Source organism: Saccopteryx leptura, chromosome 3, assembly GCF_036850995.1.
Source record: "Saccopteryx leptura isolate mSacLep1 chromosome 3, mSacLep1_pri_phased_curated, whole genome shotgun sequence".
Lineage (NCBI taxonomy): Eukaryota > Metazoa > Chordata > Mammalia > Chiroptera > Emballonuridae > Saccopteryx > Saccopteryx leptura.
Genome location: NC_089505.1, coordinates 172,438,564 through 172,453,330, shown reverse-complemented (window position 1 = coordinate 172,453,330; position 14,767 = coordinate 172,438,564). Strand labels below are relative to the sequence as shown.

General features: G+C 43.4%; 1 protein-coding gene across 8 annotated transcripts in view; it reads right to left on the bottom strand.

The window, feature by feature from the left end:
• Nucleotides 1-14,767, bottom strand: part of LIMS1 (LIM zinc finger domain containing 1) — a 145,416-nt gene that overhangs the window by 3,252 nt on the left and 127,397 nt on the right. For all 8 annotated transcript variants that reach the window (XM_066376878.1, XM_066376876.1, XM_066376877.1 and 5 more), the window contains 6 exons: nt 9,147-9,213; nt 6,510-6,630; nt 5,563-5,712; nt 3,640-3,790; nt 3,058-3,150; nt 2,624-2,672 (listed from right to left, as the gene is read on the bottom strand). In XM_066376878.1, coding sequence (XP_066232975.1) covers nt 2,624-2,672; nt 3,058-3,150; nt 3,640-3,790; nt 5,563-5,712; nt 6,510-6,630; nt 9,147-9,213 — 631 coding nt within the window. The remainder of the gene's footprint in view (nt 1-2,623; nt 2,673-3,057; nt 3,151-3,639; nt 3,791-5,562; nt 5,713-6,509; nt 6,631-9,146; nt 9,214-14,767) is intronic.

Genomic DNA, 14,767 nt, shown 5'->3' with positions numbered 1-14,767 from the left:
TACCACTCATTCCCTGTCACCCCCCTGTAAAATCAATAAATAAAATCTTTAAAAAAAGAGGTAAACCTTATATCATTAATGTTTATTAAACCAATCATTTTTTCACATTAAAAATGTATAAACTGGCCCTGGCCGGTTGGCTCAGCGGAAGAGCGTCGGCCTAGTGTGCGGAGGACCTGGGTTCGATTCCCGGCCAGGGCACACAGGAGAAGCGCCCATTTGCTTCTCCACCCCTCCGCCGCACCTTCCTCTCTCTCTCTTCCCCTCCCGCAGCCAAGGCTCCATTGGAGCAAAGATGGCCCGGGCGCTGGGGATGGCTCTGTGGCCTCTGCCCCAACGCTAGAGTGGCTCTGGTCGCAACATGGCGACGCCCAGGATGGGCAGAGCATCGCCCCCTAGTGGGCAGAGCATCGCCCCTGGTGGGCATGCCAGGTGGATCCCGGTCGGGCGCATGCGGGAGTCTGTCTGACTGTCTCTCCCTGTTTCCAGCTTCAGAAAAATGCAAAAAAAAAAAAAAAAGTATAAACTGGACAATTAATATCTTCCATAAGTATAGGCTTCATCTCAGGAAAGATTATTCATTCATTCATTCATTTATTCATTCAAAGTGAAAGGAGGAGGAATACAGAAACAGACTCCTACATGCACCCCAACCAGGATCCACTTGACAACCCCCATCTGGGGATGATGCTCTGCCTAGGTGGGCCCATGCTCACAACCAAGCTACTTTTAGTGCCTGAGGCGGAGGCTACATGGAACCATCCTAGTGCCTGGGGCTGATGTGCCAAGAGCAGGCCTTCCAACCAGCGACCTCAGCATTCTAGGTTGACGCTTTTTCCATTGTGCCACCACCGGTCAGGCCACAACCTTTATTTTTTTTAAGATATATATAAAAATCAACTTTCATTCTTCTTGCATTTAAAACTTTATTAGGTATTACTGCTCTATGTTTCTTGAAAATGCCTGACTGAACTTCACTTATCAGCAAACTATTCATTGAAGGTGTGAATTTAGGAAATGGCACATCAACCTTTACTAATAGTTAAAATCTTTTTCTTTCCTTTGAGTATCCTATGAGGCATATAAATGGTATACAACAGGCCTTCACACCAAAGCTCCTGTCCTCTCACTCTTGTGGACAATGTGGTGCCTGTGTAAGAGGCATATGTCTGTCAGATAGTTTTCTTGGCACAGTGCTTACCTTCCAGCACACTTTCCACTGCTTTCCTGTCCCTACTGCCACTGGTCCAACAAAGAAATATGGAATATAGAAGTAATTAAAAAAAAAAATCCAGACATTAACGTATTCACCTATAGGAGTCTTTCTTTTTTTTTTTTTTACAGAGAGAGAGTCAGAGAGAGGGATAGACAGGGACAGACAGACAGGAATGTAGAGATGAGAAGCATCAATCATTAGTTTTTCATTGCATGTTGCAACACCTTAGTTGTTCATTGATTGCTTTCTCATACGTGCCTTGACTGCGGGCCTTCAGCAGACCGAGTAACCCCTTGCTCGAGCCAGCAACCTTGGGCTCAAGCTGGTGAGCTTTTGCTCAAACCAGATGAGCCCTCGCTCAAGCTGGCGACCTCGGGGTCTCGAACCTGGGTCTTCCGCATCCCAGTCCGACGCTCTATCCACTGCGCCACCGCCCAGTCAGGCTATAGGAGTCTTTCTTTCAAAGCTGAGAACGTCTTGTGACAGCTGCTCTCATCTGGTAACTGTCCCATGTAGGAAGACACTGTCTTTTCAATGGAACTAAAGATGGCTTTCTTGAATTAATTCTTTTGTAAACTACATGTGGGCATTATTTCAAGTATTACCCAAGTTAGGTTCTCTGCAGAGAACCATGAAGCATGCTGAAAACAGAAATGTTTAAACTTTGACAGGAAGTTTCTGGCAGAACTGAGTGAGTGACTATTAGCAAACACAGCTGTGTTCTGCTCCAGTCAATTAGCTGCCTAATCACCCCAGAGCAAGGGTGCCAAGATCTGGAAATACCTACTAGTAACTGCCAGGTTCCAGAATCGGCAAGATTAAAGTGACTGCCTGACCACTATGGCAGATTGAACTGTTCTTTTTTTTTTTTTTTTTTTTTTTTTAGATTTTATTTATTCATTATAGAGAGGGGAGAGAGAGAGAGAGAGAGAGAGAAGGGGGGAGGAGCAGGAAGCATCAACTCCCATATGTGCCTTGACCAGGCAAGCCCAGGGTTTCGAACAGGCAACCTCAGCGTTTCCAGGTTGACGCTTTATCCACTGCGCCACCACAGGTCAGGTTGAACTGTTCTTAATAAACACTGCTTTACAGATTCCAAATTATATAATTCCAGGGAAAGGACAGAAATAGGTTCTAGGCCTGGCCATCAATGCTTTCTAAATGCTTTCTACATTTCCTAGTTTAACAACCATGTATACTGGCCTAAAGTATTATCATAAATGAGTAACAAATATGACTTGTAGGCTGTTATCATCTTACTGCTATAAATCTTGGGAAATATGCCAAAGAAAGAGAAAAAGTAAATGATAATAATCACATTCTAAACAAATAGCAATCTCTCGATGTCCACATTTCCAAAATATTTTTGTGTGAAAATGGTGCCACATAAAGTTCCTAGTTACTTACCATCCCCTTCAATAACGCGGTTGCAGTGGAAACAAACATCACCAAATAGCTGAAAAATGAAAAGGTAGCAAAATTCAAGATGTGTAAGAACTAGGTTTTAAGACACCAAACATTTCTTATAATTCCAGTTCTTTCTACCACATAAACATGAGTAGCTGACTCCCTCATCCAGACTCATCCATCACAGCAGACAGTGAGCAGCAGCTCGACTAATGTTACTTGTTATGATGGAAATAATGCACTTTTCATCACTATCAGAAACAAAAAGGCTCTGGGGACGTTCCAGATTTGAGGAAGCTGAAGGAATATGATCGCCGAGACTAGGTCCAAATAAGAGTGGAAAAAAATTTTCCCAGAGATTTCTTTGTAGCTAAAACACTGATAATCTTAAAGTCATAGATGTGCATCTAGTACCCAGTGAGGATGAACAGTACCTGGTTATAGTGGGTTTCACAATATGCCAGGCCCTTCCGTTCATAATGGCGATGTCCAAGAAATGGTTTTTCACACTTGGCACAAACAAAATGCTGAAAACAAATGTCACAAGTCATTTCTGAATTGCCATATTTTACTTATTTAATGAAGTCAAACCCCAAAGTTAAACTATCCTTGGAGAAGATTCATGAAAGTTTGAGGCAGTGGCTCTGTCTGGCCACAGGCATGCCCAGCGCACTTTCTGTTTTAACTCAGGCATCCCAGATAAGTTACTCCAAGACCCAGCTGATCAAAAAGCATAGACGGCAGAAGGTGAGTGTCTGAGCAGCACCTGTAAACAAGGCCACCACAGACGGACTCTGACACTTATAGCCTCAAGAAGATTTAAGCACAGAAGAGCACATCCTACATCATTACCCTGAGCTCACGAAAGCCGTGTATGTTCTGTAGTCCTAATTTTCTTCAAAGTCAGTTGTCTTTAAAATGTTCGTATTTAATCTTTAAAATCTCCCAATCCTGCTAACACATCTGAACCAAGAAAATTAAAAAGTACTGTTGCGCCTTAATCATGTAGAACTCACCTCCACATGCCACTGCTTGCCCATGGCATTTACCACACGCCCTTCAATGGGCCGTCGACAGGCACCACAGATGGGGACCCCCATTTTATCGTGGCACGGCAAGCAGTATAGCTCTCCTTTCAGCTCCCGAGCATCAGCAGTCAGCTCCTTCCTGCCACAAGGAAGACACATGACTGATTGGACATTGGGTAGTGGGCACATAACACAATCAATAGTTCAGTTGCTATAGAGATGTTTAACCTGAAACCTATGTACTCTTGGTGATTAATGTCAGCCCATTGAATTTAATTAAAAACAAAGTATATAAACAAAAACAACAACAAAAAACAGACCACAATGTGGCTAACACTTTTTAGAAGGTTTTGAAGATGTCACTGTAGCCATCCCTGTAACAGCTGTGCCCTCCTCGTGACCAGAGCAACCCCAATGAATAGATTAATAGGCTTGGATATGTTTTACATTCCTATTGAAACATCAAAATTGGCCTGACCAGGCAGTGGCGCAGTAGATAGAGCGTCAGACTGGGATGCGGAGGACCCAGGTTCGAGACCCAGAGGTTGCCAGCTTGAGCACAGGCTCATCTGGTTTGAGCAAAAAGCTCACAAGCTTGGACCCAAGGTCGCTGGCTCAAGCAAGGGGCTACTCGATCTGCTGAAGGCCCGCAGTCAAGGGATATATGAGAAAGCAATCAATGAACAACTAAAGTGTCGCAATGTGCAACGAAAAACTAATGATTGAGGCTTCTCATCTCTCCGTTCCTCTCTGTCTGTCCCTGTCTATCCCTCTCTCTGTCTCTTTAGAAAAAAAAAAAAAAAAGAAACAAACATAAAAATCATACAGTAATGATAAAATGTACCAATAAGTCAGACACATGCGCCCACACTGGTCACATCTACCATTTCCTTGTTATTATTATTCCATTTCCAAACGTTTGAGTATGCCTTTATTTTTAGACTCCTCTGTCAATAAACATGCTGGACAGCTCCAATTAACCAGATGGACTTACTTCAATTTCACCTGTTCAAATAATTCTTTGAAAGTGCTTACGAAAAATAAGAAATATCCCACCAGAGGGAGGATAGGCAAGGAAACTAGGTTAGGCACAAACTGATAGTCACAAAAGGGATGATATGGCTGCAGTTACACCACATAGCTGTTCTTGTGACCTTGACGTGGGTGGGGTGGGGGTTGGGGGAGGCTACAGCAGAGCAAGTGACCCCTTGCTCAAGCCAGAGACCTTGAGCTCAAACCAGTGACCATGGAGCCATGTCTATGATGCCACACTCAAGCCAGCGACCCCAGGATTTCGAACCTGGGTCCTCTGCATCCCAGTCTGACGCTCTATACCCTGTGCCACTACCTGGTCAGGCATTTTTTCTTTTAAATTTTTATACTACATAATAAATTCAGAAAATCATAGCCTAAAAGTTATCTTGAGTTTTTGAAGAAAAACAATTTCCTGTACTTGTAATTTAAGATACTTAGAGATAACACCCTAATAATTAAAACTGTAAAAGTTATAGATGTAGAAAGATAAAACTTTTGATTTTAAAATCCTGTATTGGCAAAACAGTTTTTGGGATGATTGGGGAATTTTAATATGGTCTGAATATTTCAAGGTATATACATGTGTGTGTGTGTGCGCACACGTGCGTGCGCGCGCACACACACACACACACACACACACACACACACACAGTGTTGCACATAGTCAAATGTGGCAAAACGTTAGCTGAAGAAACTAAATGAAGGAAATGTAGGTATTCTTTATATTATTCTCTTGACTTTACTATAGTTTTAAAATTTTCTGGATTAAAAGTTGAAGAAAAACAAATTTTGTTTGCTGGAGTAACAGAAATACAGATAAATGTGATCTAGTATTTTATTTCTACTACTTGTGCAGTAACAAGGAAATCACAATACCCGCAGTTGGCACAGTTGAAATGGTCTGGATGGTAAGGGTCATTCTTGAATATTAGTGGCTGCTCATCGATGATGGCGTGGCATTTCTGGCAGATGTACTTCCCAAGGCCCCTGGCTTTCTCACGATTATGACAGGGGCGACACAGATGTCTAAACAGAGTCAAAACTTTTTTAGAAACTTAAATTTAAAATCAAAGGTTCTTCCTAACAATTAAAAAGAAATAGGCCCTGGCCGGTTGGCTCAGTGGTAGAGCGTCGGCCTGGCATGCAGGAGTCCTAGGTTCGATTCCTGGCCAGGGCACACAGGAGAAGCGCTGATCTGCTTCTCCACCCCTCCCCCTCTTCTTCCTCTCTGTATCTCACTTCCCTTCCTGCAACCAGGGCTCCATTGGAGCAAAGTTGGCCGGGGCACTGAGGACGGCTCCATGGCTTCTGCCTCAGGCGCTAGAATGGCTCTGGTCACAACAAAGCAACACCCCAGATGGGCAGAGCATCACCCCCTGGTGGGCATGCCGGGTGGATCCCGGTCAGGCGCATGTGTGAGTCTGTCTGACTGCCTCCCGTTTCCAACTTCAGAAAAAAAAAATAAAAAAGAAATATGCTTCCCATGTCTGTCAAAATAAATTAAAGAAACCATTTTTTATAAATCACTGGTGACTTCATAGAGCAGAATCAAGACACTACTTTTTATATGAATAATTATTTATTCCAATCCAAATAATCTGACTGATATTTAAGAAACTCCATTTTAAGTACATACCCCTCACTTTTGTCAGCCCACACATGTGGCAGCTGAACAAATGTAGCTGCACAGAAATACTAGGACCCTCTTATAACTGGCACCAGTTTTGAGTCCTAAAGCACCACCATATAGTCCCATGAGAAAATATGCATGACCTTGTAGTCACTGTATCCACCCACACCTGACAAGGATAAAGAACTCCTACCTCCCAGCATTCTTGACAAATCCAATATCTGCCAGAACCTCCTGGCAAAGGTCACAGCGGAAACACTCAGGATGCCAGCTGTTGTTCATGGCTTTGATAACTCGGCCAATGATGAATTCACCTGTGAGGAAGTAACAACAGAGGATATCCATCGTGGCATTTTATTGCCAAAAGCAATAGGGGAAAAAACACAAGGAAAAAAATACATTCAAACCTTTCTCTAAAACAGTAATTTTTTTTTTTTTAGATTTTATTCATTCATTTTTAGGGAGGGAGGGAGGGAGGGTGGGAGAGGGAGAGGGAGAGGGAGAGAGAGAGAGAGAGAGAGAGAGAGAAGGGGGAGGAGCAGAAAGCATCAACTCCCATATGTGCCTTGACCAGGCAAGCCCAGAGTTTCAAACCAGGGACCTCAGTATTCCAGGTTGATGCTTTATCCACTGCGCCACCACAGGTCTGGCCACAAACAGGGAATTTTATGTATGCGTTTACCACAGGTCGACATTATATCAGAAGACTATGGTCTATTTCATCTGAGACCTTGTTTTTGATTCTGTAGCTGTGTCCTATCACATCTCTGAATCAGGTCATCTTTGACACAGAAAACTGAGATCCACGGCATATTCTCTTGTAACTTGTGCCAAATTTCTTTTCTTTTCTTTTTATTATTTATTTATTTTATTCATTGTAGAGAGGAGAGGGAGAGACACAGAGAGAGAGAGAGAGAAAGAGAGAGAGGAGAGACAGAGAGAGAGAGAAGGGGTGGAGGAGCAGGAAGCATCAACTCCCATATGTGCCTTAACCAGGCAAGCCCAAGGTTTCGAACTGGCGACCTCAGCGTTTCCAGGTCGACGCTTTATCCACTGCGCCACCACAGGTCAGGCCAAATTTCTTCTTTCATTAAACCTTTACAACATCCTACTCAGTCTCTCCGATCTCTGGAGATCTCCCAGAGAGCCGTGCTGTGAGCAGCCAGGGAAGGGTACAGGCGCAGACAAGCCAGGATTGTGAAGCCCACAACCCATCTCTGGGTGCCATGTATGTACTGATAGCTCTCTGTCTCTGCTGGCAAACCCAAAAGCAAGTAGGTGAAGTTTGCATTAACAGGAAAAATGAACATTCCAAAAGATCATCTACCAGAAGTCCTACTAGTTAGTTCTGAAATACTTTTATATCACATGTCCTTAAAACTCAATTCTCTTGGGTTCTGATACTCTTCTAGTTTATTTATTTATTTATTTTTGTGACAGAGAGGGGAACAGATAGGAACAGACAGACAGGAAGGGAGAGAGATGAGAAGCATCAATTCTTTGTTGCAGCACCTTAGTTGTTCTCCTTCAATTTTTTTTTTTTTGTATTTTTCTGAGGCTGGAAACGGGGAGAGACAGTCAGACAAGACTCCTGCATGCGCCCGACCGGGATCCACCCGGCACGCCCACCAGGGGCGAAGCTCTGCCCACCAGGGGGTGATGCTCTGCCCCTCCGGTGCGTCGCTCTGTTCCGACCAGAGCCATTCTAGCGCCTGAGGCAGAGGCCAAGGCGCTAGAGTTTGTTTGTTTTCTCCTGTGCCTTGACCGGGGTGCTACAGCAGACCAACTGACCCCTTGCTCCAGCCAGTGACCTTGGGCTCAAGCTGGTGAGCCTTGCTCAAAGCAGATGAGCCCGTGCTCAAGCTGGTGACCTCGGGGTTTTGAATCTGGGTCCTCTGTGTCCCAGTCTGATGTTCTATCCACTGTGCCACTGCCTGGTCAGGTCCAGTTTATTTTATATTAATAATAGAAAAGGCTCAGGCCGGGGCTCAGTGGATAGAGCATTAACCTGGCATTTCGACACCCTGGGTTCAATCCCTGGTCAGGGCACACAGGAGAAGTGACTATCTGCTTCTCTTCTCCTCCTTCCCCCCATCTCTCCCTCTTCCCCTTTCACAGCCAGTAGCTCCACTCGTTGAAGAGTTGGCCCTGGGTGCTGAGGATAGCTCAGTTGGTTGGAGCATCAGACTTAGGCACTAAAAATAGCTGTTGTTTTGAGCATCGGCCACAGACGGGTGATGCTGGGTGGATCCCAGTTGGGGTACACGCAGGAGTCTGTCTCACTACCTTCTCTTTCTTAAAGAAAAAAAAGACAGGACTGGTCAAGTACCTAAATGCTATTTTTTTTTTTGTATTTTTCTGAAGTTGGAAAGGGGGAGGCAGTCAGACAGACTCCCGCATGCGCCCAACTGGGATCCACCTGGCATGCCCACCAGGGGGCGATGCTCTGCCCATCTGGGTCATTGCTCTGTTGCAACCAGAGCCATTCTAGCGCCTGAGGCAGAAGCCATAGAGCCATCCTCAGCGCCTGGGCCAACTTTGCTCCAATGGAGCCTTGGCTAAGGGAGGGGAAGATAGAGACAGAGAGGAAGGAGAGGGGGAGGGGTGGAGAAGCAGATGGGTGCTTCTCCTGTGTGCCCTGGCCGGGAATCAAACCCGGGACTCCTGCACGCCAGGCCGACGCTCTACCACTGAGCCAACTGGCCAGGGCTCTAAATGCTATTTATAATGAGCACCAACACTCATGTTTACCACTGACATTTAGTTGTGTTAAGTGACATAAGTAACTTGGAAAATTAGTGCTTATTTTACATGCAGCAGCAACACTTACCACACTGATGACAGCATGGTGCAAAGAGCATCTGGAAGTCGTGTTCACAGTACTTCCTTCCTTCAAACTGAAAGAGAAGGTGCTTGTCAAGACAAACCATCAGAGGATGAATACTACTATTCCATGTAGACAACAGGAAGAATGTCTGTGAACTAAGAGCTCAGCCCTAAGAATTTATAATTCTACTGAGATTTAAAAAGCAGATATACTTTTGTACCTTCCATTCACCTGCATGTGGGCTCAGGAAAGATACAATGATAAGTTGAGACTAGAACTAACACTCTGCCTTCAGTATATGGTGACCTTGCCTCTAACTACGCTTAACTGTTTCCTGGCTCACCTACTTCACCCTTAAGATCTGACAAAAGCTGCCTGACCAGGCGGTTGTACAGTGGATAGAGCATTGGCCTGGGGTGCTGAGTACCCAGATTCGACACCCTTAGGTTGCTGGCTTGAGCATGGGATCATAGAAATGACCTCATGGTCGCTGGCTTGAGCCCAAAGGTTGCTTGGCTCAGCTGTAGCCCCCAGGTCAAGGCACATATGAGAAAGAAATCAATGGACAACTAAGGTGCTACAATGAAGAATTGATGCTTCTCTCTTTTCCTTCCTGTCTGTCCCCCCCACCCTCTTTTAAAAAAAATCTGACGAAAGCTACAGGCCCTACTCCCCGGAAAATATGCACACACATACAAACCCTTTCCCCTCTGTTTTAAGGTTGATATATAAAATATTTTACTCTATACTTAAATATTTACAAAGGGTAAATATTCTAGCATATTTTAAATTTAAATATTTTAAAATGGGATCAAAACCCTTTAAAAAATTAAAATGTCTTTATTAACAGTTGGAAAATTTATATCCTTCATGTCTCTCCTTAAACTGTTTCCATTTAATTCTCCCAAAGTTTTCTCTTAGTATATTTTTTATACTAAGTCTTTAATCCCCCTACTATACTTTGTAATTAATATGTTTTACTTTCTGAATCCCTAAGGCTCTAAAGTTAACATGTTTCTGGAGTAAGTTTTCATTGTAATGATTATTAGCAAAACATAAGTTACAAAGTTTAAATTTTACTTTTCATGCATCCATAGATAAATATGACTTACCACTAAAAGAGCCATTAATTCTAGATTAATTTTCTATTTTGAAGGTTGCTTTTACCCTTTCCACATAAAAATGTTGTCAAAATGTCTTCTTTTGAATCTTTGAGCACCTTATAATTTGTATATTAAAAAGCACACTCTTGGCCCTGGCCGGTTGGCTCAGCGGTAGAGCGTTGGCCTGGCGTGCGGGGGACCCGGGTTCGATTCCCGGCCAGGGCACATAGGAGAAGCGCCCATTTGCTTCTCCACCCCACCCCCTCCTTCCTCTCTGTCTCTCTCTTCCCCTCCCGCAGTCAAGGCTCCATTGGAGCAAAGATGGCCCGAGCGCTGGGGATGGCTCCTTGGCTTCTGCCCCAGGCGCTAGAGTGGCTCTGGTCGCGGCAGAGCATCGCCCCCTGGTGGGCAGAGCGTCGCCCCCTGGTGGGCATGCCGGGTGGATCCCGGTCGGGCGCATGCGGGAGTCTGTCTGACTGTCTCTCCCGGTTTCCAGCTTCAGAAAAATACAAAAAAAAAAAAAAAAGCACACTCTTTGATTATCAAAATCTACTTTTAATAATATATCAATTGTCAACCCAATTTCTTCAATTATGAGAGTTGTCTGCAGTTTTAGCTAATTCAATTTATTGAACATATCCACAATAGCTTAATTGGCAAACCAGCCAAAGCAGATTTATTTTGTGCCAGAAAAAGTATTACTTCATTTTAAAATTCAAATTAATAAACTCCAATACATTTAATGAATCTCTTTTTAAAAGTTACAAACAGAAGATAATAAATCAACACGTTATTACTCAACACTTTGTTATAATGTAATGCATTATCATGTGTAGCCCAAAGGAGAAGTTAGTTAGGAAGTGAGACGTTCCTTTGATTAATATATATTATGTACATATATAGAAATCTGATATTTACCCTTTACTAGTAATTTTAAAGAGAAATCAAATATAAGAACTCAGAAATCACCCCATTAAATTAGTTAGAAAATGGTCAACTTTCCCCCTTAGTGGTGGGAGAATGGTTTTAGAGCTGTTTGTCTCCACTGGCTATTTCAGTTTAATAGTCAAGACTGGTTGATGATGGGGGTGCAACAAAAACCAGAAGGAAGAGAGAATGTTCTATGGACTATTTGTTTTTTTTTCTGTGTGTGGCAGTTTTAAGTTACTAGTTTTTCAAATCAGTACTTTTTTTTAAACAAACTTCCTTATTTATTTATTTATTTATTTATTTATTTATTTATTTATTTATTGTGGCAGAGAGAGGGACAGACAGACAGGAAGGGAGAGAGATGAGAAACATCAATTCTTCGTTGCGGTTCCTTAGTTGCTCATTGATTGCTTTCTCATATGTGCCTTGAACAGGGGGCTACAGCAGACCGAGTGACCCCTTGCTTGAACCAACGACCTTGGGCTCAAGCTGGTGACCTCAGGGTCTCCAACCTGGGTCCCCCATGTCCCAGTCCGACACTCTATCCACTGGGCCACCACGTGGTCTGGCTAAAATCAGTACTTTTTAATGGAAACGATTTGACTAGAAATCGGTCACAGAATTTTGAGACCAATTAAAACAAGGTTTAATGAAAAATAATCAACTTTTACTCTGTATTTAATATACAACATATATCTTAAAAATAAAACAAAACAAAAAGTGAGTCTAGCAGTTAGCAAATATATTTGTTAGGAGAAGGTAGAAAACATTAGCATTGGCTATAACTTGAGTCTTTTGAGACATGAGTCAAATGGGTAACATCTGTGTTAAGAACATGAAGCATGGCCTGACCAGGCGGTGGCACAGTGGATAGAGCGTCGGACTGAGATGCGGAAGGACCCAGGTTGGAGACCCCAAGGTCACCCGCTTGAGCGCGGGCTCATCACCCAAGGTCGCTGGCTTAAGCAAGGGGTTACTCGGTCTTGCTGAAGGCCCACGGTCAAGGCACATATGAGAAAGCAATCAATGAACAACTAAGGTGTCGCAACAAAAACCCGATGACTGATGCTTCTCATCTCTCTTCATTCCTGTCTGTCTGTCCCTATCTATCCCTCTCTCTGACTCTCTGTCTCTGTAAAAAAAACAAAAACAAAACATGAACCATGGACACAGACTGGTGTAGGTCCTGGTTGAACCCCTCACAGGCTGTGTGACTTAGGGTAAGCTGTCTAACCTTTCAGTGCCTGGTCCGAGTCACAAGTGCATTCTGTTTTGGCTGTTTATTCTGGCTCATAACACACACTCATTGTGTTCACAATTTCTTACCACTGCTGTCTTTAAAAGGATGAGTCCTTTTGAAATTAGGGAACAAAAAAGCCAAGTCCTACATGGCAAATTGTCATGACTACTCCTCTCTCTTCAAATCTGCCACACATCTGAATACAGAATATCCAGTATAGTCTGTAGAGCCAAGCTTTATCCTTAACAAGAAAATACACGAGGTGAGGAAAGACTGGAGAGCCTTGTGGGTTTATAAAGTCCAAGACTAAGCCCTTCAGATTGCTGTCCTGGAGCAACTCATCAAAGTAATATTTCAGGTTCCTATCTTTTCTAAAGTGGGGGAAGTGCTATAGTGAATACGAACATATAAGCCGGCAAATCAACATGAGGAAGAAGAATCCAGAAGTTGAGTTCCTTGGAGCCATCCACACAGTGAACCTGTGCATACTGGGCGTGCTCACTCAGCACGAGGACATGCAGGAGCAGAGCTTCTGCCTCTTTTCTATAGTGAGTACAAAGGATCAGACACAGCTATGGCCAGAAGGTGATCCAAAGTAAAACTACAGGATGTAAGATGAAGAAAATTCAGAAGTCATAAATTTGCAAGAATCAAACTTCCATAAATATTTCCTTTCTAGATAATCACATGTTACAACCCCAAATTGGTTTAAAATACAATAAGACTAAGAATATTAATGCTCCAAATTAGCAATGTTTAAATGAAATGCCACAGTTCCACCATCTGCAGGGACAGGGGTAGTTCAGCATGGGCGAGGATGACCTCTAGCCAAGAGTAGCTCCGCCTTTAACTGGTTTCAGGTTGGGAGTTTTAGGAAGATTCTCTTTCAGGAGGGAAAAAAAGAATTGTGCTGCTTTAATGAAAGCTCAGAATTGGAAACTTAGCCAATGGTCTCATTTGAGGTTAAAGTTGAAAACTTCCAGCACCCGGGCCATCTTTGCTCCAATGGAGCCTTGGCTGCGGGAGGGGAAGAGAGAGACAGAGAGGAAGGGGGGGGGGTGGAGAAGCAAATGGGCGCTTCTCCTGTGTGCCCTGGCCGGGAATCGAACCCGGGTCCCCCGCACGCCAGACCGATGCTCTACCGCTGAGCCAACCGGCCAGGGCCTGTCATAAATTGTTTTGAAGTGAGTAGTCAGCAGGGAAGAAACTCATATTGTTGCAGTTTCCTCTCAACCAGTCTTCCCCTACTGGGTGTCAGTCTTCCTGAGGAATCATGATTCAGTGTAAGAGAAAACGAATGCAGAAATCTCTTGTAAAACATCTTTACGTGCCTGACCTGTGGTGGCACAGTGGATAAAGCGTCGACCTGGAAATGCTGAGGTCGCCGGTTCGAAACCCTGGGCTTGCCTGGTCAAGGCACATATGGCAGTTGATGCTTCCAGCTCCTCCCCCCTTCTTTCTGTCTCTGTCTCTCTCTCTCTCTCCTCTCTAAAAATGAATAAAAAAAAAAAAAATCTTTATGCTAAATCTGTCATCATAAATTATCTTTCCTTAAAAAAAATTAAATAAATAAATAATCTTTCCTGAAAGATCCCTATTTTGTGGTAGGGACAAAAGGACAGGATACATTTGGGAAATTCAAACTAAGAAGGCGAGAGAAAGGAATCTGCAGCATCACCACAAGAACCAGCCCTACTGTATGCTATGCTAAGATGAAAAGGCTGCCCATCCAGTCCCTAGTTTTTGGTTCAGCCCATCATGATTTGTAACACACACTTCCATAACTACTGGTTCAATTTCACTTCCAAAAGTGTTTTTTAGAGGAAAAATGTAAGGTAATCCTTTTATTGGAGATAATCCCAGATGTCATAAAGTCAGATTTAGGAACTACTAGATGGCTATATATAATTGGTGTTAGAGTCTGAGATTTCTGTTCTTTCATTTGGGGCATGTTTCTTTGTCTCTTCATTTTGTCTGCTTTTTTGTGATCCTCTCTGTGTATTAGATAGATCTACTATGTCTCCCAATTTTGGCATGGTGGCCTCATAGTGTAGGTATTTTGTGGGGCCTGGTGGTATAATATTACTGATCACATGACCGAGGTGCTCCAGGAAATGTCTCTTGTGTGGGTTTGTGAGTCCTCTTGTAGTTCAACATTAATTACTATTGGCTCATTTGTGAGGAGGATTAACCCTCAGGTTGACTGACCCTGAAGATCAATGTGAAACAGTGTATGAACCGTTGTAGTGGCCTGTCACTCAAAGCAGAGCTGGCCTCAAGATGGTCTGGTGCCTACCAGCACCTCCCTTTGGGTGTGCCACTGGTATGACTAATTGGGTTGTGCTCTGAAG